This window comes from Prunus dulcis, chromosome 3 (assembly GCF_902201215.1).
Source record: "Prunus dulcis chromosome 3, ALMONDv2, whole genome shotgun sequence".
NCBI lineage: Eukaryota > Viridiplantae > Streptophyta > Magnoliopsida > Rosales > Rosaceae > Prunus > Prunus dulcis.
In genome coordinates this window covers 4,559,537-4,583,808 of record NC_047652.1, presented here as the reverse complement: position 1 = coordinate 4,583,808, position 24,272 = coordinate 4,559,537, and the positions used below count along the sequence as shown (strand labels likewise).

General features: G+C 35.4%; 3 protein-coding genes and 1 non-coding gene across 5 annotated transcripts; 1 reads left to right on the top strand and 3 right to left on the bottom strand.

Moving 5' to 3' along the window:
* Nucleotides 1-5,842: 5,842 nt before the first annotated feature.
* On the bottom strand, nt 5,843-8,899 carry LOC117621515 (transcription factor bHLH68-like). 2 transcript variants are annotated; one of them, XM_034352040.1, is made up of 9 exons: nt 8,406-8,899; nt 7,850-8,210; nt 7,643-7,717; nt 7,423-7,488; nt 7,131-7,196; nt 6,941-6,997; nt 6,707-6,751; nt 6,386-6,430; nt 5,843-6,231 (listed from the first exon to the last, which is right to left on the bottom strand). In XM_034352040.1, exons 1-9 carry the CDS (start codon nt 8,558-8,560, stop codon nt 6,097-6,099), a joined length of 1,005 nt encoding a protein of 334 aa, XP_034207931.1. In that variant the 5' UTR covers nt 8,561-8,899; the 3' UTR covers nt 5,843-6,096. The 2 variants fall into 2 exon arrangements, with proteins under 2 accessions (XP_034207931.1, XP_034207932.1); XM_034352041.1 differs by lacking the exon at nt 6,707-6,751.
* A 4,451-nt stretch (nt 8,900-13,350) lies between these two features.
* Nucleotides 13,351-18,148, top strand: LOC117622338 (peroxisome biogenesis protein 2). The gene is made up of 8 exons (XM_034352988.1): nt 13,351-13,752; nt 14,236-14,349; nt 14,453-14,606; nt 15,247-15,383; nt 15,476-15,576; nt 15,978-16,095; nt 17,229-17,395; nt 17,640-18,148. Exons 1-8 carry the CDS (start codon nt 13,651-13,653, stop codon nt 17,752-17,754), a joined length of 1,008 nt encoding a protein of 335 aa, XP_034208879.1. The 5' UTR covers nt 13,351-13,650; the 3' UTR covers nt 17,755-18,148.
* Nucleotides 18,149-18,398: 250 nt separating this feature from the next.
* LOC117622340 (protein THYLAKOID ASSEMBLY 8, chloroplastic) lies at nt 18,399-19,271 on the bottom strand. Its single transcript, XM_034352989.1, has one exon. The coding sequence runs from the start codon at nt 19,208-19,210 to the stop codon at nt 18,509-18,511; it is 702 nt and encodes a 233-aa protein (XP_034208880.1). The 5' UTR covers nt 19,211-19,271; the 3' UTR covers nt 18,399-18,508.
* A 236-nt stretch (nt 19,272-19,507) lies between these two features.
* On the bottom strand, nt 19,508-19,589 carry TRNAS-CGA. The gene has a single exon. It is a non-coding gene; the product is annotated as a tRNA-Ser (tRNA).
* Between the last annotated feature and the right edge of the window lie 4,683 nt (nt 19,590-24,272).

Here is a 24,272-nt window from a genome sequence, read left to right as displayed (position 1 = left end):
GATTTGTGTATGAGATTGGGGACCTAAACCTTGTATCCATAACCAAATAGGAAAGATATCTCCTATTAATTTGATATTTTCTTCCCTTAGAAGTAACTAGCTAATCGAATTAAACCTTCCTCTTTTATCCTTGACAGATTTGGTGTCTTAAGAAGATGGGGCACAAACATTTTAGCTACAAGGAGCTTGTAGCTTAAATGGTTAAGAGAAGTTATTCATATACTCAAAATTGTGTTTTTGGATTCTCCCGACTAAGTTGACATTTCAAAATCGTGTTTTCAAATTCTCCCAAGCTAGGTTGACATTGACAAAGCATGGGTTTTGTTGCCATTCTGGGCCTTTCTTTGGGAATCAGGCTTGTTAACCTAAAGGTTATATATGACTCGAGTGGGGAAAACCCCATCAACATGTAGCCCAAGTAATATATTCTTCATGAATCAAATACAAGGAGTATATATAGTAGTCTTTAATTATATTTATTGTTTTGGTAGCTGTCTTTAATTTATACCTAAATATTTTGAATGTCAAAAATTATATGAAAGCTATTGGGGCTTATGATTCTCTTTCTTTTTTTATTTCTTTTTTTAAATTATCAGTTTGTTTTTAAAAACCAAAAAACTATATACTAAATCAGTTTGTTTTTAAAATCTCAAATTGTTGACCGTTCTTTATGCTTTCTTTTTTATAATCAGCTGATTTCTGAGCCCTTTGAGGGAGCTGTGTGTGAAACTGAGTAACGGTTTCCTTTTTTAGATTTCTATAACACTGTAACCCAAAAATGCAACAAAATTTTTGAATAAACTCGGAAATATTCAAACAAAATTCAAGAAAAATGCACTATTTTCTTAATGTTTTATGATGCATTGTAGATGTCAGCAATACCATAGCACACACCAAAGCCCTGGGACATGGAGGAGCGTGGGAGGGTATTGGGGCCTATGGTAGCTTTAAGGTGTCCAAAAGACACCGAAAGTGGGATCCATGCATAAATATAAAGTCATTTTGCAGATTTGGATCATCATCATCATCATCATCGCACAACCCCAACTAGGCGTGGCAATGGGTCGTGTCGTGTCGGGTTCGTGTCGTGTCGAGATTTTAAACAGGTCAGAAATGGTCAACCCGAACACGACTCGTTTAATAAATGGGTCAGAAATTGTCAACCAGAACACGACCCGTTTATAAACGGGTTGACACGACCCAACCCATGTAACCCGCCACCTGTTCATTTTTTATTATAACTAAATTAATAATTTTAACAGTTTGATAAAACTTCCCCCAAATACAACCTAAGTAAATAATTAAATACAAATATATATTCATTAATTCAAGTTCAACTCCAAATTGAATAGAAAAGTTCAAGTTCAACTCCAAATTGAACAGAAAAGTTCATATCACTTGCAAATAAAACGGGTTAATGGGTTCGATGCGGGTTGACACGACCCGTGACACGACCCGTTAAATAAACGGGTTAGATAGGTATTATAGCGGGTTAGCGGGTTGACCCGAAACCCACCTGTTTATTAAACGAGTCAGGACGGGTTGACCCGAAATTGACCTGTTTTTTTATCGTGCGGGTTGAACTCGCTAATTTCTCGTGCGGATTTCGAGTCGTGTATCGGGTCGTATCCGAAATTGCCACCCCTAACCCCAACCCACATGAGGGAATGCCATTAGCATAATAATTGAAGAAGGAAGACGGACGAAGCTTAGCTTACAACTTAGAAGACTATAGCGTCTAAGGAAGAGCATGATTGATTGCTATAATGATGAATGAGTGGTACTCTATTCGCTTTATTAAAGAAGAAAGTTCATCAAGTTCTAATGTTTTAAAAAATTTCAACCTTATATATATGAAAGCTGTGTTGTGTTGTTATGTATTTGCTTCAATCCATGAAGACTTTATGTGGGTTCATTATTAAGATCTTATTCCATGCTCTCTTTTTTTTCTTTTTTTAATTTATATATATGGAGGAGGGAGGTTTTGAATTTGGGATCTCTTCCAACATTGAGAAGAGAAAGACCACTAAACTAACAACTATAGTTGGTTCCATCCTCTTGTTTTCATGTAAATTTCAGAGTACTTTATACCACTCTTAACGAATAATTATACATAAAAAAAGTGCACACGAAAAATATAATGTTCCTCACATATATATAATTATAGAATTTTGCTACGCTCATCAAATATGTTTACTAAATTTAAAATATTTCATTTATTCAGTTTGGGAGCCACTCTAGAAAACTCATTTATTTCATTTATTCAGTTGGTACATATAGGGTTAAGCTGATGATGCAGATGAATACAAATAGGCTAATAGCTAGGCAGATAAAAGTTGGGGCATTCACACAAATACCCATATATCCAAGCACGAGGAATCAAACAGCTAGGAGCCAGCTTTTACATCATTAAAGTGACCCAAAAGACATTATATATATATATATATATTACATACATCTATGGATATCGTGAGGGAAGAAGAGTACAGTAATTAGTTTGTAACTTGGTTTAGGCACCACATAGATTCAGCATCATCATCTCTTGCATGCCCTCATCCTCTAGCATTTGGGGTCGCAGCTATTGTCTAAGAATGGTTGGGCCACGCTGTCATCTAGGGTACCACATATGCGGACGGCAATCAAGTTACTAAAGTCACCGAAAATAGTAAAAACTATTTGTAGCGGATTATTATCGACTAGATCTCTATATTAGTCATATGCACGCGTGAGTTCGGTTAGTTGGTTAGGACAGTGAGTTTGTTCCTTTGTATTTAAGTTCGAGTCCCCCTCCTCGTAAAATAGATTAATTTAGAATATTCAAACTATCGCTTGTATTAAATAAATAAATAAAATAGATTTCACCTCTATTAATGATTTGGTCTATAATTTATGTTGTGTCGAGGGTTTCACTTCTGTTAATGATTTTCATCCATAATTTTATGTCATGTTACGAGTTTACCCAAATTATAACAGTGTACAATAATTATACCATAAACCCTTGACGACATATTTCTACACCAAAAAAATTAACTTCATCGAATGTCTCTTTCTCTGGTTTGGTCCTAGATTTGATTCTAAGAAGTAGAGATCAGATATGCAAAATATATCCAATTCAAGAAAATGGATGGTGATGTGCCAATATACATAATAGATTAAAGATAGCTAGGGTCACAGTCACAAAGTAATTATAGTATTGCATCAAATAACGCCTGATGCAATTTGGAGTGAAGACGTAAAGTATGTATCATATATACAAACTTTAGTTAAGATCAACATATAACATTCCAAAATATCACCAAGGGGTAACGTACAAATAAATTAATATTTGGGATAGTCACTTCTAAATGTGTACATGTGTGACAGCTAAGTATGAATATAATTAATCTAATCAATCCTATGTATCACCCTAATTAAGGAGAATTAAGAAATAAAATGAAGATGATGTGTCAAAGTAGAATGCCCTAAACTGGATCTTGACTTCTGACCAAGTTATTACGGTCCACTTCTTGAATAGTTTATTAGGACATCGACCAATTCCTCTTCAACACTATTTTGTTTTTCTTGACCATAATTTATTAGGGAGGGGAAAATCAAACCTCAAACCCAGAACATCATATGCATGACATGAGTAAATATTCTTCACTACTTAAGTTACAAGTCGCATGCTGTATTATAGAAAATGGTATTACTTAAGTAAGGATTAAGGAGACTTACAATACTATAGTACTTTTAGATGAGGTTTAAGTCATTACAATTAGCTTATAACATATTTATTTTAATATAATTGTATTATAAGAAGCTAATTAAAATATGTCAAATGTGTCATTACTTTGGTACAAGTACCTAAGTTATATTTCTTATACGTCACATGCATACTGACCTTGCCATATAGAAGGGATTGAGGCGATGGGAAGCTGTCACTATTAACTTGAACCTAATTTCTTCCTCTCATTTTACATGACTTTACATATTTTAATCACAGTCCTTTTCATTGAACTAACATAGAGGATACGAAATGCAATGTAGTGTTTTACGTTCTAAGAAATAATTCATAGTCTAACAACATAACATTTCATTCACTAATAATAGTGGAACCACTCTTAAACAAGAGTGAGCTCTAGGCTCTAAGGCAAATATTTAGAAAAAATAGGATTTTATTGCTAATATTTAGGAAGTTCAACCTATTCAGTGGAAACTAACCCATCCCATTCTCGAAAAAATTAGGCCACTCCATTTTAGCAGCTCCTTAAACGGTTGGAAAAAAAAAGTTATGAACCACACCCTTATGAAAATTCTTGATTCCCACATTTCTTTTTATAAACACATGTGTTTTTCATAGCACCAAACCCCACACAACCCCCCCCCCCCCCCAAAAAAAAAAAAAAAACTAGCATGGGAATAATCATATTTTCAAATGAACTATGGCATTTGGAAGAGAAGTGATTTGAAATCAGGAAATATTTGTCGTTACAATATTAATGTGAGATTGCGTTTCTGTCAAGAACCTAAATATTATAATAAGACAAGTAATTTTAAGTTTGATTATATAAACATAACCATTAATGTCCTTTTATCAAAACATGAATTGTCGAAAAGAACTGCGCATATGAACCGTCTAGTCTGATAGCTCAATAACATAACATATTAAATTTTCAAATAATAAAACGCATACATTTGTGTATTATACACATCTATATTCTAGTAATCGCACTCAATTAATTAGAATTAAGGTTATTCATTCGTAACTCGTAAATGTTGGCCATGGGTGTGTGTGCTGCACATGCATGCACTTATTATAATGCGTTTACAATTAGGGTTTAGCCGGCAACATGAAGTTGATCACATGGTTTCTCAACTTGATTAATTTTATACGTTAGAGTAGAGAGGAAAAAAGGAATGGACAAGCAAATACTTGGGAAGAAACGACGTAGTTTCATGCAAGAAAATAGATTTAGAAATGAAACGTGGCTAGCCGATGAATCTATGATGCAATTTATAACGTCAAGATTACGATTGGCTGAGGTGTTCGTTGCATTGAGGAGCGTGTGGGAAGGATGGGGCATGTCAATTGAGTGCAATATCTCAAAAAGTGATCCAAAAAGACCCGAAAATGGGGTCTATTTTGGCATAGTCGGGTCAGCCATCCCACATGAGTGTGTCTGTCTGGCATCGGTCTTTCAACTTTACAGTTAGAAATATTGCGAGGCCAAGTAGGGTTAATGGAAACAAAGGGTAAGAAGAAAAAGTCTACTTGAAATTAATCTAAAACGACTACAAGTTCTATTTTATTTCGCCTATGTGGTCTCATGCGAGTAATGCTTTTTGAGATACAATCTTAGAATGTGAATATTCAATATAAAACCAATTCATAATGGTAGAGAGACTTAAAATATTTTAAATTTTTTAACTAAACTTTCAACCCTTCCATGCGGGATACTCTTGATACACTATGTTTAATTTTTAATTTTTATATTTTTTATTTTTTATTTTTGCCAAAATACTATGTTAATATTTTATTTGTATCTTTCTTCTCTTGCAAAGTAAGAAATTCAACTAAGTATATATAAGAAAAGCTCGTTCCATTCAACTTTGGTTATATTATTTATTGTATCCTTTTTTTGTTTTTGTTTTGACAAAGTGATATTTTGAACTTATCTAATGTATAGGGGAATCGAACTTGGGTGTAAGAGGGTGGGCACATTGTCTTGACTAATTGACCTAATCCATGTCTGCTATAAAATTTCAATCCTTAGTTAGCTTGCAAGATATTTGCCCAACCTATATACCCATATGAGAGAGAGAGAGAGAGAGAGAGAGAGAGAGGAGTACCAGTTCTTCTTCCTACAAGAATAATACTACTATTAGATTGAGCTTTTATTTAATTAGTAAATGAGTAGTAGAATGGCTAGCAATATAGTACACAAATTCTAATTTAGAATGCATAGCATAATGAGCAATCAACCTTAATTCAAATTGCAACAGAGTGACTGCTCATAATGTTATCCCATTCTACAAAAGCTCCGTACTATATGCCGCGGTACTACTAGTCCTACAGTACTAAACAGTACTAGGGGTGCTTACATCGTTAAATTAAACCTAAAACCCACTCCCATAAGCCGGAGCCCAGTAATCAGCACCATTGTCACTCCCAACATGTTGAGTGCAAGACACAGGAACCAAGCACAACCCTTTGCTTCTTAGATCCTTTGCTTTATCTTGTGATGAAGGATGCTGTAATTATCATAACAAACAATGGCAATCATTTAATTAATTCTTCAAGTTCATCATATACGCGCAATTAATTAATTAATCATCATTAATGCATGATTATTATAATGAATTTAGAAATGGGGATGAACAGTTTGATCAAATGAAGAATATGTACCTGGTTTGGAGCACCTTTTCTTTTCAGGCAGTTGTCATTCAACAGCTAAATAGGAAAAAAAAAAAAAGAGAGAAGAAAAGTATGATGAGTAATAATATTAATTAACCTTTTGATTCCACACCAGCTTAGTTAGGTACAGTGCAGATTATGGTTTTTAATTATTAATTTAAATAATATTAAAGTTTTTGGAAAGCTGAAAACCTTGTTCATTGAGTGCTTTTCTTTATCATATTATGAATAAAATAATTTGTTAGATGCTTTTTTGTATTCAAAACCTTCCCTGCTTGCTTTTGATGGGGTGATGGATCCAATAAAGCATACCTGACCAGGGTCTTCAGGAAATACACAATTCCTTTCTCCTTGAACCTAAGGTAATTAAATTCTCTATCATCAATTATATATTCTAATTAATTAATGCACAGGGTAATTAACTAATTGATCTATCTAGTCCACATGCTTAATTTCTCAAAATATGAATGAGAGAATGAGAGCGAGAGAGAGAGAGAGAGAGAGAGAGAGAGAGAGCTTTGGGAAATGGGATATATGGGCACTTACAGACTGTTGGTTCCTCATGTTTTTTGAGGCATTGCCCAAGTAAGGGGAGCTGAGGGCCTGCAAACAAAGGGGAAGGGGAAAAAGGAATAAAGTTTATGACTTCCATAACTAAAGAATTTTAGAAAAAGCATGAATTATTGAAACTTTAAGTGCATGCTCTTCACTGATTCTGAGCTGGTAGAAACATCACCTCAATTTGACCCTGAAGGAATCTGATATACCCAATGGCTTCTAGCAACACTGAAGCAGTGTCAGTCTGCAAAAGAGAAACACACATGCACACACCACAGTCATCTCTCTCTGGTACTCTTTTATGTTAAAAGAGAGAATCCAAGTGAAATTTAAATAGAAAAAAAGTTAAAGAAGTAAAAAGAGCTGCTTTGATCTCGGTTTGGAAAAATAATTCTCTTCATTGGATTTTATCACAGAAAAAGGAAACAGAAAAAAAAAGATGCTAAAAAAATGAAATTCCTAGTTTTCACCTTTCCAAATGGGGATACCAGTTGGTGAAGGGCTGTTATTCTATCACCTAGCTTCTCCTTCCTCACCTGGTTCAGAGTAAATACATAGATCAGTAATTTAGTAATTGCTTATTTTAATGATGGATCATATTGGTCACGACAAGAATTTTTTTTAATTTCACATAGATGCTCAAAGAAAATTACAACTAGTAAAAAGGAGAGAGATTATTAACTGTATTACCTTTAGAGGTGGTTGGCTTGGAGATGGTTGAACCCTAGCCTTCTTGCACATCCCACCAGTGGCAGTGCTATTACACTAGTAAAAACAACATGCACATTCAAAATATTAAAAAACCCACATATAATAATAAAAACATAATTTTATGAACATAAAGACAAGGCAACTTGTAGCAAAACAAAAGAACAAGGAAAAAAAATTCTTTCTTACCTCAGATGAGTGATCTGCATGTTGGTTCCTCTTATTGTCAGCTTTGTTATAGGAGAAGTCCAATATGTTATTATTACTTAAACTAGTGACACAAGACCTGGGGGAAGAAACTGGCATGATTTGAACTGGGGACCAAACAGGCCTGCTGCTTGGTGCCAGCTGAAATTCTTCATCTCCATGAGGATTATTGCACAAGTTAATGCTGTTCTGGGAACTAGACTCTTGCTTTATAAAATCAACAACAGGAGCCCTTGGATATTGTGGGATCAAGATTTGGTCCTCCTCCCAATTTTCCAACCTGCCTTTAGGTTGAAAATGACTTAGAGTACCAAAGCCATCTTCTTGGCTGGACAATCCACCCCTGAAAAATAAGCAGAAGATTCCCAAATAATTAATTAGTACCCCACAAACATTTCATTACAAGACTCAGAACCAAGCCAAAGATCAATCATTAGATCAAACAACTATTTATAATAACCCTAGGCACACCAACACCAACACATACAGAAACACAAAAATATCTCAGAGAGAGAGAGAAAGAGAGAGAGAGAGGTACAAAAGTAATTGGCTCCAGGACTGTGGAGGCTCTAGGTTATGTTCAGGCAAAGAATTCAGAGGGAGTGAATTAGAAGATCCAAGCTGCACATATTGAGAAGGGAAGAGAGACGGTGGATGCATGCTGCTCCACCAGTTAGGGTTTCCAGCCATCATTTGTTGCACTTATGACCACTCCAAAAACACTTGTTCACTTCATGCTTGCTTTGATCAGAAGATCGAAGGAAACTAAAAATGAATTTTGCTTTCTTTTCCTCTCTATCTCTCCCTCTCTCACACACACACAAACACACAATCTCTCTCTCTCTCTCTCTCTCTCTCACACGCACACACATACACTTTCTTATGTTCCCCTGTATATGCACCCAAACAAGACTTTGCTAGCCAAAGCTTTATGAGTACTGTTGTTTACTTTCTCGGATGAGGTTGAAGAAGCTTAAGTCTATGGCCTTTAAAAAAATTTATAAAGGGTGGGGTTGGGAACTTTGCATATTGTTTCTCTTTCCATTTTCTTGTTTCATTTGTTTAGTAATATCTTTTTATATTCCTACTTTTGCTTTTTTTCTAAAGTGGGGCAAAAAGCTGGTGGGGAGTGTTTTCATGCCCTCATAAACTAATGGCTCCCAAGGCTTACTTCCTCTAATTGGGGTTGTACCATGGGAAGTTGGGCTCGCTTATAATTGGAGTTTGCCTTAGGGTTGGGGGTGTTATAGTACTGTTCATATCAATGTCATATATGCTTTATTTATATTCTTGATGCAATAATTCGCCTCAACAAACCAAACACAGAATCTGAGTGGGTGAATAAAATAAAGCAGATTATGAATTTATAATAGATAATGTTGGGAAATAGTGTTATAAATAGATCTAGCACTGTTTTCAGGACATAAACGAAAGTAGTTCATCGATATTTAAAACAGAAATGTAAAGAAATTATTATCATGCGCAGAGAAACTCGTAATATCATACATAACCAAAGCAAAACTACTCTAGTTTTGAAAACCAAATATTAACCTCTAAAACTACTTCATTTTAGTCAGGGTTAAATACCTTTTTGGTTATTGAATTTTACACGAAATTTCAATTTGGTCATTGAGAAGAAAAAGAATTTAGCCAAAATCTATGCAAATGCTATGGTTAGTGTAGCATCAATTAAAGATAAAAAAAAGGAACCATATCAAGACAAAATATGTTCATAATAATAATTTCACAAAAATGCAAATCGGTCTTTTCAAAAAAGCTCAAATCATAATGTCATTGAGTATCATACTCCCACATTCACAAAAATTTAAATCCATAACTATATGTCAATACATAGATTTGACAAACAAAAAAGTTAAAAATAAAGTTTCGCATTTGCATGGCTTTTGACTAAATTTTGTTTTAGTAGCCAATTTGAAATTTCATGTAACACTCAGTGACTAAAAAGGTATTTAACCTGATAACTTAACAGAAACTAACTGCAAGTCTAAAAATTGTGGATTTTTGATAATTCAATGATCAATTTGGCTAGATTTGTTTCTCAATGACCAAATTAAAATTTCGTGTAAAACCAGTGACCAAAAATATATTTAACCTTTTTAGTCATAAGTGTGGGGTCAGCACAAAGAATATAAAACCGCATGATTTTATTTAATTTAATTTAATTTTACTCATTTATGTTCGATTATTGCATAACAAAGAACGATTAATATCTAAATCGCCAATGGAGTTTAGCTTAGTGAAAAAAGGTCTTAACTTATAACCCAATTATTTGAAGTTCGAACCCTCCCTAATATCGCTTGTATGAAAACAACAATCTAAATCAAAGAGCTATTATGCAAGAGCGCCCTACATGGTAGACACATGTAAGGATGGAAGGGATTTACCCTTTAACTAATTAGTAGAATATTTGGATTCTTTTAAGATTATATGTTAATTAACCCTTTACTTTAGCACTCTCTAGTTGATTATTCTTAGAAAACTAACAACACAAGTCCAACGTAAGTTGTAGGTTGTTTCTTCCTAATTTGTTTGGGAAAAAGTTGCCAAGATTCTTCAGTAATTGAATGACAAACTGGTTAAAAACCATTGGTTGATGTTCACCAGTGGGTGAGAATAAAGTCACTTTAGATATGAACAGATGTTTGTTAATTATCAAGTCTCAATCCGCTTAAAGTTCCCTTAGACTTCTTGGATATTACTACAACCTTTTAATTATACAAAGTTGCTAATGTCATTTCTATGAGGTTTCTAACATTGACCCCAAAAAAAAAAAAATAACAATTGAAAAACAGATCACGTTGACATTGGACTTTCGTGTTAATGAGGTACATGATTTGAATAACATGATTAAATAGCTAAGTGGAATATCCATAGATATGGGAGAGAGTTGTGCAAAGACAAACCACAAAGAAATACATGGGAGGTCATATTTGGAAGTATAATTTAGGAAATGCTAGAAATCTTTTAATAGAAGGGATTTTTGTAGACATGTCACCTGAACTTATACCTCAGTTTCAATTTGTCACCTTAAAGAAAAATTTAAGAGAAATGTCGCCTTAATTTTTCAAAATCCATGATTTGTCATCTGACTTTAACACCATCCAATTTTCCATCCATTTTTAAGGGTATTTTAGTCTTTTCTATTTTTAAGGATATTTTTAAAATGGAAAAATCATTATAAAAAAATTTATACATGGTTAGAGAGAGAGAGAAGAGGGGGAGAAGGGGTCCTGTGCAATGTGATTTAGGGGCGGGTAGGGGAGTAAGGGAGAGAGAGGTCACTTTTTTCTCTATTTTTTTTCTTAAAAATGGAAAGACTAAAATACCCTTAAAATGGATGGAAAATTGGATGGTGTTAAAGTTAGATGACAAATCATGAATTTTGAAAAATTAAGGTGACATTTCTCTTAATTTTTTCTTTAAGGTGACAAATTGAAACTGATATATAAGTTCAGGGGGCATTTCGACAATTATCTCCTAATAGAGTTGTTTGCTTCATTTTTCTTTCTTGGTTTAAAATCTATAAACAATCCATATAAGCTATTGGAAGTAAGTACATAAACAACTATATTGAGGTGAGCATAGACTTTGTTCTCTTTGAGGAGATTCAAGCCTTTTTTGATTGGTATGACCGCAAGGGACTTTCAATTGACTTATCCCCTCTAAGATACAAGAGTCTAACTAAAATGTTACATGAATTATACCAATCTACACTACTGGTTGAACCCAAAGTTCCACCAAATTTCATCTCTCTATTTTCTTGATAAAACTAACACTAATTGGTAAGTATTTTCTTGAATTATACCAAGCTGCTGTACCATATGCAAGCATAAGCATGGTGGCTGTCATCTTCACTTGTGGTGAGAATGTCACATCTCGGGATCAACTCCGCCGTAGCACGATATTGTCCACTTTGGGCCCCTCCTCTCTGGCCCGCACGGTTTTGTTTCTGGGAGCTCACGACTAAGTTCCCAGTGGGTCACCCATCCTGGGATTGCTCTGGCCCCCAACTCGCTTAACTTTGGAGTTCCTACGACTCCGAAGCCAGTAAGCTCCCAAAAGGCCTCGTGCTAGATGGATGCGGGTGTGCACATACAAGGCACATCACCCCCTCTCCGTTGGTTGATGTGGGATCTTACAGAGAAACCATGCTTTCCAGTGGCATCAGGTTTTTGTTTGAAGTAATCGTCGAAAGGGACAATTTATTCTATTATTCGATTAAACAACTCACGCCTCATGCGAAATTTATTACAAAAATCTGAAGGGGGATACAACAGATGGTTAGAGAAGTAATTTTGAAAAAGGTTTTCATAGGCACTTACTCGATCTCTTGGTATAGTACGTCGTCGTGACGATGTACCTTTGTGGACAACCATCGAGGTCTTGTCCTTCTTCTTCGCTGCTTTTTTCCTTTGATAGTTTTCGAACATTTCCAAAAACATTATGTTGGCACCTGTCTCATCACTAGAAGAGCTATCATATCCATTGTTGGCTATTCTAGTGCGGTGGTAGAAGAATGAATATTAAGAATACAAGAGTTGGGAAGTGGTATGTTATGAAAATAAGATGGTTGTTCATTTATAGAGGATGTGATGGTTTAAGAGATAACAAATATACGGATGAGATTCATATGAGGTAAATCGATCCAATAGTTATTGTAAGATGTAATCTGAAGAGATTAAATTTTTTATAACGAATGAAACCCACATCCATCTACCACTATTATTATTTGACAAATGTAAATGGCATAGGGATGGAAGGCCATAACGAAGGGGACCCATATCCAGATATCACCATACTACCACAATTATTATCTGACAATGTAGATAAGAGAGGGGTGGAAAACCATAATGCAAGGGACCCATATCCAACTTTGGGATGACCATCATATCTATGAAATAAAATGTTGATTTTCAAATCTTGTCCAAATTTTGATTTTTTTTGATTGAAATGTTCACGAAAAAAAAAACTAGCATAACATGTACAAACATTAAAGTAAAATAGTTGACCAAAAAAATAAAATAAAATAAACCATGTAAATCAAATTACATTATAAAAAAAATATAGTGCCTGTCATGAATATAGAGCCTCCCATTGTGAGAGAGATTCCTTTAAAGCCCCACAGATTCCCTTGGAGCTCTAAATGAGGCTCTATAAACCCTTTTTAGAGCCCCAACCATTGTGGATGGCCTTATCAAACGGACCCTTACTTAACAAATTAATCAAATTTTATATATCGAAATTGAAATTTAACTCGTTCTCCCATTAAAATGTAAAATGAAATGTAGAACTTACCAATCAAAGAAGAATGGTATAGTATGCATCATGAAAGAATAATTTTTAAACCAAAGTTGAGCAACCTAACAAGATGGGGAATGGTGCGAGACCGAATTTGTCATTCTCATTCTAATTGTATACGAGACAAGATGTGACACAAGTGCAAGTGAGCTCAACATTTATTCTCATACCTTATACCTCTCACTAATCTTTTTCTTCCGTTACCTCATCATCCATTTGAACCGTCGCCGCAGTGAATATAGGTTTTACCGCGATTAGCGCTAGCCGATAGTAGCAAGCACTATAGCAGGCTCTCTCTGTAAGCCGAGCTTTGAAAAGAGCACCCACCCTTCTCCCTCCCCCAATCCAAAATCAAAAGTAGAAAATCAACGTGTTTGATTCATTCATAATCAACACCAGCAAGAAGAAGAAGAAGAGGGGCTTCAAACCCTTCAATTCAATTGTTCAATTGTTTCGATTCTTCGATGAGTGGTAGCAGTAATTTAAGACCACCAGCAGAAGACGCCTGGGTTCACACTTACCAGACCTTACTTCCTCAATGGCAATCCCTCTCTCACTCCCGCCAGGTTCGTTTTCCTTTCCCTTCATTTCCTGCCTTCATGTCTCCGCTGTTAACTTTTGTTCGATTTATCAATTTTGGGATTCGGCAAAAACTGCTTTTTATGTCACTTTTTGTGCTTGTTTACTCGGAAAATGTTCTCTGGAAAATCAAGTTTAGATATTTTGGCGTTTTGGGTTTTGGGTTTTGGTGATTGAATCCGACCAGTATCTTGATTAGAATTAGCAGACGAAAAATCAGTGAATTATCAACAAATTATAATTTTGGGGAGCTTTCTCTAATCTAAATTTGGAAAGATTTCAATAACTACTTTCCAGAAAACAAACCAAGTGGTTCTTAAATGCAACCTTTTTTTGTTTAAAAGAATCTTCTTTCGATTGGGTAATACGTACATGCATGTATGATAGTGTTTGTGTTTGTTTGTTTGTTTGTTCATTTGTTCATTTGGTCATTTGAAATACCTTTTGATTTATGAAAAATTCTTTTGCAGTCAATAATCCCAATTTCCATATCTAGAGTTAACCAATTCGATGCGGGAAGACTGGACATTGAAATGTCAGCCATGTTGAAAGAACAGTTGGTCAAGGTCTTCTCGTTAATGAAGGTATCGCTCATGTTCATGGTTTATAGTTGTAGTCATCAAAGCGGGTAGCCATATGTAGCTGTTATAACATCCCTAAACTGTTCCTTCTTTTCATTGGGATTAGCCAGGAATGTTATTTCAATATGAAGCGGAACTTGATGCTTTCCTCGAGTTTCTTATCTGGCGGTTCTCGATTTGGGTAGATAAGCCTACTCCGGGAATTGCTCTCATGAATCTGAGGTATAGAAATGAACGTGCACTGGAAGCAAGAGGAAAAGGTAAGAACATCTTGGCATTTCCTGCATATGAGTTGGCTCTGGATGATATGTAATGTTCTGACTAGTTATATGTTAAGTAGGAAACAAAGAAGATGAACTTTCTAAAACATTATGGTAGTCTTAGCCCTGATTTATACGATTCATCATGGCTTGTTGTCAATTGTATTGCTTCTTGTGTCACTGGAAACCATTGAAGTTGTATTCTCATAAACACTAATTTTGGTATGCACTTTGTCCTAGATTGGCCATAAATTCTCATCTTAAATGATATTCAATGATCAAATAAGTTTGGAATTGGTAGATGTCTACAAAAGTTACTTTCGTTTTCCCTATATTTTTTGTTAACAAATATGATCAAATTCTCATATCAGTTAAAGAATATACACCAACTTTACCCCCAAATGAACATTCTAGACATCTCTAAAGTAGAAGTAGTTTTCAAATCCCAAATAGTAGTCTGACTGATGTAGTAACCAGGCTGTTCCTAAATTGTCCAATTACAAATTGAGCTGTGAACAGTTATATGTGTTCAAATAGAAATTTGCAATTGCATTTTTTCATTCAGCTTGTTAATAGTGCATCCTGATTACATGTATTCTTACATTTTATGCTTCTGCTTTCGTCTTCGATTTATTTTCAGTCAGAACGGGTTTGGAAGGACCTGGACTTACAGTTGCACAGAAGCTTTGGTATTGTGTTGCCACTGTTGGTGGTCAATATATCTGGGCTCGTTTGCAATCGTTCTCTGCCTTCCGCAGGTGGGGTGATTCTGAACAGGTACTGTTTTGTCTCTGTGTTTTTCTGCCCTCAATAAAAGATATGGCGGATTATTGAAGTTGTCAAATGATGTTCTTTTCCATTTTCTTCAGAGATCAGTGGCACGAGGAGCATGGATTCTGATACAGCGTATAGAAGGACTTTACAAAGCTGCCTCATTTGGGAACCTTCTTTTATTTCTTTACACTGGAAGGTATGTTCTTTGGCATTTACTTGAAAGATTGTATCCAGTCTATCTGTGCATACTACTTGTAGCCATTTTTTCTGAGACCTAGAGAGCATTAGTGTTCTGCAACTAGAGTTGGTAGCTTCTGTTCCTGGATATTTTAAGAATATAACCGAATTTGCGGCATAGTATGCAATTTTTTTAAATGGAAATCAAAGTTTTGTTTGATAATGCACAACCTTTTGACATTTTGTCTCCATGTTTTTTACCTTCGTTTTATATGCATCGACGTGTTGATAGTGCTGCATTTGTAATATGATAATGTGGGAATTTTTCGATGCGATATTCTTAAGGTGATCTAGGAATAATATTTCCCTTAACAAGCTTGTAAAACTCAACATCTTTTCAAATCACATGTTGCGATGCAGGTATAGGAATCTAATTGAAAGAGCTTTAAAAGCTAGGCTGGTCTATGGGAGCCCTAATATGAACCGAGCAGTTAGCTTTGAGTACATGAACCGCCAGTTAGTATGGAATGAATTCTCGGTATGTCCTTATTTATTTGATACCCCTTAATTTATTTTTGCAAGTTGAATTAACATTCTTAGTTTGAGGAACTGTCATTCTGAGGCATGTCAAGTAATGATATCAGTGAAATATATTAGTGTGATTTGAGTAAGGCTTTTGGACTCAAAACAGCTGATAGGTTGCATTCAGCTGATGTTGAAGAAATTCTTGTTTATTTGAAAGCAGTTTTTAGTTTTCTAGCTTATGGCATTTGTCCTTAATTAGGGTTGTAGATAATTTTTTTTCTTTCTTTTCAAGTATATATAGGAACATATTTTGATATGATAAGTATTGGAAACCAGATTATAAAGCATTTTCTCCAAAATAGTTCTTTTTTTTAATAGAATTTTTTAAAGAAGCAGGTTTTAATATCCTAGTTCTGTAAGTAACAGAATAGTTTTGCTCCTTTTAAAAAAATAATAATAATAAACAGAATAGTTTCGCTCTGTTTTAGTTCCATGTTCATGTTGTTGAGTCTGGTCTGTAATGATTGTATGTGCCAATTTTATCTGGTTGTGCTATATGCACCCCTTTTGGGTATGCACCCCTTTTGTCTGCCCAAGTTGTATGCTTCTTGGCGTGTATTTGCATGGATGTAAGTATACATACCTACATGAATGCTCATGTTTGCAATATTTGGTCCATTGGCAAAAAATAAATAATAAATAAAAAATAAAAATCAGAGTTGTTTATGCAAAGTAAAGCTCTAGATTTTTTGCACAATCCTTGATCCTCTTGCGTGGTTTCAAAGGTAAATCCAAAGTATTTCTGCAGCCATTCTCGATCTTACAAAGAATATTAAAAAAATTCCGAATTTTTGATTTGCAAAAGGTAAGTTCTAGATTTTGCGCCCAATTCTTGACCAATATTGCATAAGACGGGCATGGCCTTATAGATATTGGAAACTAGGAAATAACAATATTAAATTGCTTGATTTGCCGACTGCATGTACACTCCATATTTTTGTGTGTGTGTGTGTATACTTTTTTTTCTGCATAATTATATTCTCGGTTTTGCTTCATGATTTGCTGTTCTGGTGTCCAATTTTGGTTGGTTTATGAATTGTTACACAACATTGTATAGAACTTAAATAGTTATTGTGCTGGTGGCAGGAGATGTTATTGTTGCTTCTTCCTCTTCTAAACTCATCCTCTATGAAAAACCTTCTTCGCCCGTTTTCCAAGGATAAATCATCAAGTTCAAAAGAGGATGACTTTGCTTGCCCCATTTGCCAGGCCGGTCCAACCGTTCCATTTCTTGCTCTTCCCTGTCAGCACAGGTACATCACTTAATCTAATCCATCTCTGACTTTTCTCTCTAAAGAAACCTACTTTTGACAGAGTACCAAAATGGCATAATAGTAAGAAGCGGTGTACAGCCTGTAGAAAATTTCGAACCAAATCTTTGTTCTACTTGGGCGCATTTGGCTCAGAAATTAAGCCAAAATGCTCATTGGGTCAAATGATCATTTTAAGTATGATTCAATATTTATGCTGTAATGTGATAATCGCTCATGCTGGCAGATACTGTTACTACTGCCTTAGGACACGATGTGCTGCAGTCCCGGCTTTCAGATGTTCCAGATGCAATGAGCCCATCGTCGCCATGCAGCGGCATGTTAACGAGCCAAAGCAATGATTGTTACAGTGGAGAAACAACCAATACATAGTATAAGCACAAGTGTATAAAATAATGCTTGAAAGTAGCATTACTTTATTTTCCTCTTTCTAAGCATTACCTTTGAATCAAGGGGAAAATAACATCTGAATCTAGAGTTCATGTTCCGATGTAGAATCATTCATTCATCTATGGGGTAGAAAGCTTCATTCTTTGTCCTTAGATCCTGTATAGTCTGGACGGTCATTTTATCAAAATGGTCTGCTTTTAAACTAAATGCTAGAAGCCAGCTTTCAGAGCCTGCTATTTTCTGCTTGGGAAAGCATCAAATATGTAAATTTGAGCAATGAATAATCCCATTGGACATGCAATAAGCAGTGAAAGAAGCATTTTATTGAGATCCTGCATGTATTTACTTCCCGAGTCATCATTTGCTAAAACCCAGCATTTCATTGTGCTATGCATATGCTTTTCTTTATTTTTCAACGAATTCGTTTCGAACCCGAAAATCTCCTAACATTGTTGGTTCCTTTCATGCTAGATGACATAGATTCGACATACATACAGGAACAACTCATAAGAACAAAAGAAAGGTTATTGTGATTAACTGTGATTCATCTGCGAGGAGGAACGACATGTGAAATTGAAATTACGAGAACTAATGAAAAAATTGTTCAACCATCCTGCATTTTTTTTCATTAATAAGTGGATATAGTAGACATTTTGGAGGGTGCAACTAACAAAAACTAGCTCATACAAATTCGTTTCACTAGTTTTATACAGTTAATTTCTCCAAATTACCCTCATAGGGGCTACCAAATTTCATATCAACCTCATCAGCCAATCCAACCTCCCCAAGTCTCCTCAGCCCCTTACTCAGAACCCTAACCATATACTCGTCCGCTTTAAAATCACTAGACCCCCATCCATTCCTCTTCAACATCTCATAAATCTTGACCGTTGATTCCCTCCTATCCGCAGTAACAACGGCCCTGATCAACCTTATCAATCCCTTGTCACTATCCCACTGGACCCCACTCTCTTTCTCCAGAACACAAATCAAGCCGTCCATATCCTCTGCCATCCCATTTCTATCGAGCGCCAATGCCATCTCGGCGTAAACAGATAAGTCGGGTGGGTATTCTGATCGGAAGGTGGAGAAGACCTGGAGAGCCAGGTGGCACTGTTCCTGCCGTAGAAGCTCTCTGAGGGCGGCGACGAGGTCGGCTTTTATTAGGCGCGAGAGGGTCTTGGATGCGAGAGTGGGCAATTGGGTCGGGTCGGATCTTTGGGCCCGTTTGAGGGCCTGGACGGCTTGGATGGCCTCGATGCTGAGGACCCGGCCCTTGACCAAGGGTCCACGGTTGTCGCGTGGTCCGCACCGTACGGAAACGTGGGTTATGGTGCGGTTGGTTGTGAGCGTGAGGGGTTTGAGTTTGAGAAAGTGGGTTGGGTTTGGAAGCAGAGAGGAAGCCATGGATGAGTTGAGAAGCGAAAGCCAAAAGCTACCAAGTGAAGGCGGCGGTAGTAAAATTGCATTGGATGATGTTCTCTAATGACGATTTTACCCTTATAAAAGAGAAATATGAATAATAATATGACCTTTTTTTGGGTCGAAATTATAAATTATTATTTTTTAACAGAAAATAAATTAGTCTGAGAAATGAGAACTTAAAATAAACTGTAAAAAGGAAAATTCGGATTTGGATTTTACATGGGGTTGTACGTTGAATGACGATTTAGCCCTTTGAACGGAAAAATTGCAAAACAAAATCGTCGACAGCAGGATTCGAACCTGCGCAGGCAAAGCCCAACAGATTTCGAGTCTGTCTCCTTAACCACTCGGACATATCGACGTTCTTGTTGACCGGGTTCTATTGTCTTATTTAGATGGTCATCCTGTAATCGGACAACATGTACCATACTGAGCTTATTATATGGGCCATTGTTGAATTTTGGTTAAATTTATTGGGCTTTCTGTTGGTTTTTGTAATGTGTGTATGTATGGGCCATTTATGTCACAAACAGCATAAGCCCATCCTATCTACTTGCTTTTCTTTTGATAAGAGCACGCCATACCGGAAAGGCTATAATGAGGAGTATAGAGTGAGGAGTTTAAGTCTATTTATTTCCTCACATTTGTTTATAGTGGAATTGAACCCTTCAAATAAGCTCATCACTCTAAACTCCTCATTGTATAAGCTTCCAGCGGCACACTTCCTTGTCAACTAGCCTAAGTCGTGTATGCAGTTCTATCTACTTGCTCATTAGACCCTCTTGTACATTTTTATCTTTGTTATCCAATGAAATTTTTATTGTTTTGTATTAAAAAAATTACATGGCATTTTAATTGTTTGACCAAAAAACGCATAGCTGAAATTAATGCTTTTCTTTATTGAGCGACTTTTGTTCACCCTGTGGCAGCTTATGAGTTATTATGACCCATTATATGCCTAATACATACTGTAAGAAATATAATAAGTAATGCAGTAAATTATGGGTGTTTCTTTTTTGAGATATTTAGTGATATACCCATTTCTAGCACTAATATTATAAATAAACCCTACACAATTGAATTCCTATAAACAAACCCAAAAAAAACCCAAAAAATGATAGCTAGCCTTATTGAATTTAATATTGATTATTAAATTACTTTGATGCCCTATTGAGTGCTTTGGGTATTTTTATGAGATTTTGGGGTTGGGCTTGTTTTAAGAAATTGATGGCAGTTTTGTAATTTATAAGAAGTTAAAAGCTTTTTTGTTATGTTGTAAATGGGCTTTGGGTGTGTTTCTAAAGTCCATTTTATATAGGGTATTTTTATAATTTGGGCCCCCATATTGGGTATAATAGTGAATCTCCCTTCTTTTTTCTTACCAACAAGCCTTGCCTAGCAGATCGGAAAAGAGTGAAAAAGGACTTCAAATTCAGTAACCACATGCATGAAAATCATGGCAGAAATGCTCAACATCTGCAGGGCATCTTCAGGGGCCTAGTATTTTTGTTGTTAAGCCAGGCTTACCAGAGCCCCAAGATTTGATCAGATCTGCAATACATATTGTATATGGTGCAGACTTGGCCCCTCCTCAATAATATATGTTTGTCTTACTTATTGACCCCCCTCATACTGGTTCATTACTGTTTCATTTCATGTATAAATAGTCTTTTAGTTTGATTTATAAATTGTAATCAGGTCTATTTTTTCGGTCACAATGAAAGCGAATCGATCCTTTGCCCTAGCTTAAAGCGATCCTGAAACGTATGCAGGGCTTCAAATTCTGAGCACCTGGTTCATAAATTCCCAAGAGTTTGGGATATTGATTATGACATTCATATCGTGATTTGATGGATCATATTTGTGAAAGCTCTCAAGCTCTACATGTATGTATGGTCACAATCATATAAGAGAAATTCCATTTTATCTCTATATATGGAGCTACTGTCCCATGTTAAATTGACTGCTTTGTTGGATTCAACGTTAATTATAGTCGTCATTACTTGACTGTTAGCAAGAAGTCGGTAGGGTTTTCACCATGTGAATAAAAAACTAGAACATTTTGGTGTTATATGGCACCATTTGAACATTCCAAAAATGAGTTTCGTATGTGCCCAAAAACAAAGTTTGGTTTCTATCCTGATCCTGTCTGTGGATCAAAACCACACCAACAAAATCCTATGGTAAATTGTCAAATTTGATGCCAGAATGGTGTCATTAAAAGCTTCCTATGACATTTCACAGTTGATATATGCATGTTTTTTTAATGGAGAAAAAGCACAGGAGGGTCTGATTTAGCTGTAGTCCTTCAAACCTTTGTGCCGGCCACTTCTCCGTTGCGAAAAAGTGGGAAAAAAGGGTTACAGTTGGGATTAGGAAAGTTAAGGTTCAATTCCTTCTAATGTAAGAAAGAAAAACTTGGGTGTTTAACATGTGTAGCATCAATTAAATGTTGGCTTCTCTTACTTGATGCCGAGGATATATGTTGTCGGATTGTTAATTTTGGTCACACATTCAAATATAATAATTTCATTTAATCAATAACGCCTATTCATATTTAAAAAACCCAAAATATTAATGCATATTTGAAGAATCTTATGTTATTTTTTGTGATAATTTGATTTGTACTTTTTGAGGACGGTGGTTAGATTTAAGCTGCCTCATGCATAAAGGACCACATCTGTACCTTTGCTTCATGAAAAGAGTGAATTTCAGCACCATGACAAGGAAGAATTTTTTTCAATGGGAATATTGGGGAACATTTTGAATCTCTTTGTAGAGATTGGGGTGCTTAGCTTATCTACTCAACTTGAGCTCACTGTAGAAATAGTGTGCTAAGTGAACCCCACGACGTGTTACACTTTAAACAAATGTCAAATTGAAGGAAAAATTATATTCAGTGGGAGGAAAAAGAAACCACAAAAGAATGAGGATTTGTCCGTTGCGAAATCAGCAAAAATTTTTATATAATACAAGTGATAGTCAAAACTACAAAAAAAAGAAAATTTCTCACACACAATCATAAAAATTCGAACATAAAACAGTATACTAACCCCGTTGGCCATATATATCTTCATTTTAAAGCCCTATACTGAGGCTGTAAGTTGGGTTTCCTCCAACTTAAGGTCGCATCTTAATGATGGCCCTAGCTAGTTATTCTTTGTTGCTCTAGAGCCACAATCTTGTGGCAAGGACAACTGCCATTTGGATCTGCCTCTTTGGTGGATCCAAACCTCCTCCTTGCTTATGCTCTTAGTCAAATAAAACGGCTATCACAAATGGATACATATATTTTTTTCTATACAAGTTTTTGGGGTAAATGCAAAGCTGGCTGTTCATATATACAACTAATTTCTGGACCAAACCTTGTAAAAAAGCTGCATAATCATGAGAATATAATGAAATTATGCAAAGCACTTAAGATAACAGGATCTGTTATTGATCCTCTGTCATCTAAATAAATACAGATGCTAAACATGAGATAAATAAGTGGGTTAAGCACTTTTTTTTCTTATTATGATTTAGGAGAAAACATGGTAAACTATACTTTCTTTTTTCCCCTTATCCCATATGATTAAGAAAGGAACTTGGAAGGATAGGTATAGGTAGATGAGAGGGAACGTGTATGAAGTGCACAATGAGCTAGTGGTTATCCATGGAGGGACCAAGTTATGTTGTCACTAATTAAAGTAGCATGCACCTTTTAGTTTGGCGTGGGGAGCAACTGGGGCACCATAGTTCATGCTCAGTCAATTTAATGTGCTAAAACCTCACAAAGGACATCATTTCAAGCAAAAACTAAGTATTTTTCAAAGAAATTAATAAGAAGCAAAAATGGGAAAGGTTTTCAAATCTCTTTTTTCACAAAGTAACACAGTTATGTCCGTATTCTACTTTAAACCGACTTGACTTATTAAAACACTGCTTTAATTAACTGCTTTCAAAAATCTAGAAAAATCATACAATGTAGATTATAATATTTCAACACCGTCACAAAAATAAAATAAAAGAGTGTCATATATTGAAGGAAGTGGCTGGAAATATTTCATTGTCGTAGTTATATTGTCTAACTGTGAACCTGGTTCACAAATTCAAATAAGGATCAATCAAAGACTTCTTGGAATTCCAGTTGATTTGAGTGATCAAATCTCTAAAATTTTAATATTGTACAATTAGGCAAATATCCCTTCAGCAAGGACAACCAAACACCATAGCACTGATAGCCCAGCTATGCAAATCTAAAATTTTATTCCCATGCCTTTTGGCTGCTTCTACTCTCATTGCAGCAATGAGATCTTCTTTTTACTCAAAAGATCATAACACTACAGAGTTTGACTAGAATTGGCACATATGTATAGCTCATGTAGTTTTATAAATACATATAAAAATAAGTAATTATAATAGTGGTAATGAAGCAAGCAATTAAGCCACACAAAAAAACATGAAATCAAGGTGATTTCTAAGCATGCTGATGAGTATGAGATTTTCTCAAGGCCCCAATTGGTGGTTCTGATTTCTGTTATCTTCCAAGATGTGACAGCATCTCTTATGTGGGGATTATGCGCAGTGTGCGTGAAGCTTTACACTTAGAATATTACTAAACAATTAGACCTACAAAAGCACATATACCTTGATTAATTTGTTTAATTTAGAGCTCCAAAGTTCAACTTTGAGATTATGATTTTGTGGAAGCTGCCTATTAATTTAAGAAAATGAAGTGACGGATAATAATGCGTACGTACCTACCATTTGCTAATCCAGAGTAGAACATGGGTGGGAGAGCCCGGGCGGCTATTCAACTGATGCAAATTCAATGCACTTAAGCACACATTCTTTCATTATAAAATACTAAAACAATAACATAAGAATTCTTTCATGATTGCATTTTGATATGTGGGGCTTTGCTATGTAATCCTACTTTTCTTTTATCTCTCGCTAATGTTATACGTATCATATTTACAACGAGTAGGTGAATTTACATATATGAAAGATGTAATAATTAGTAAGCATGGTACCATCTCGATTGTTAATTTTCCTTTATTGA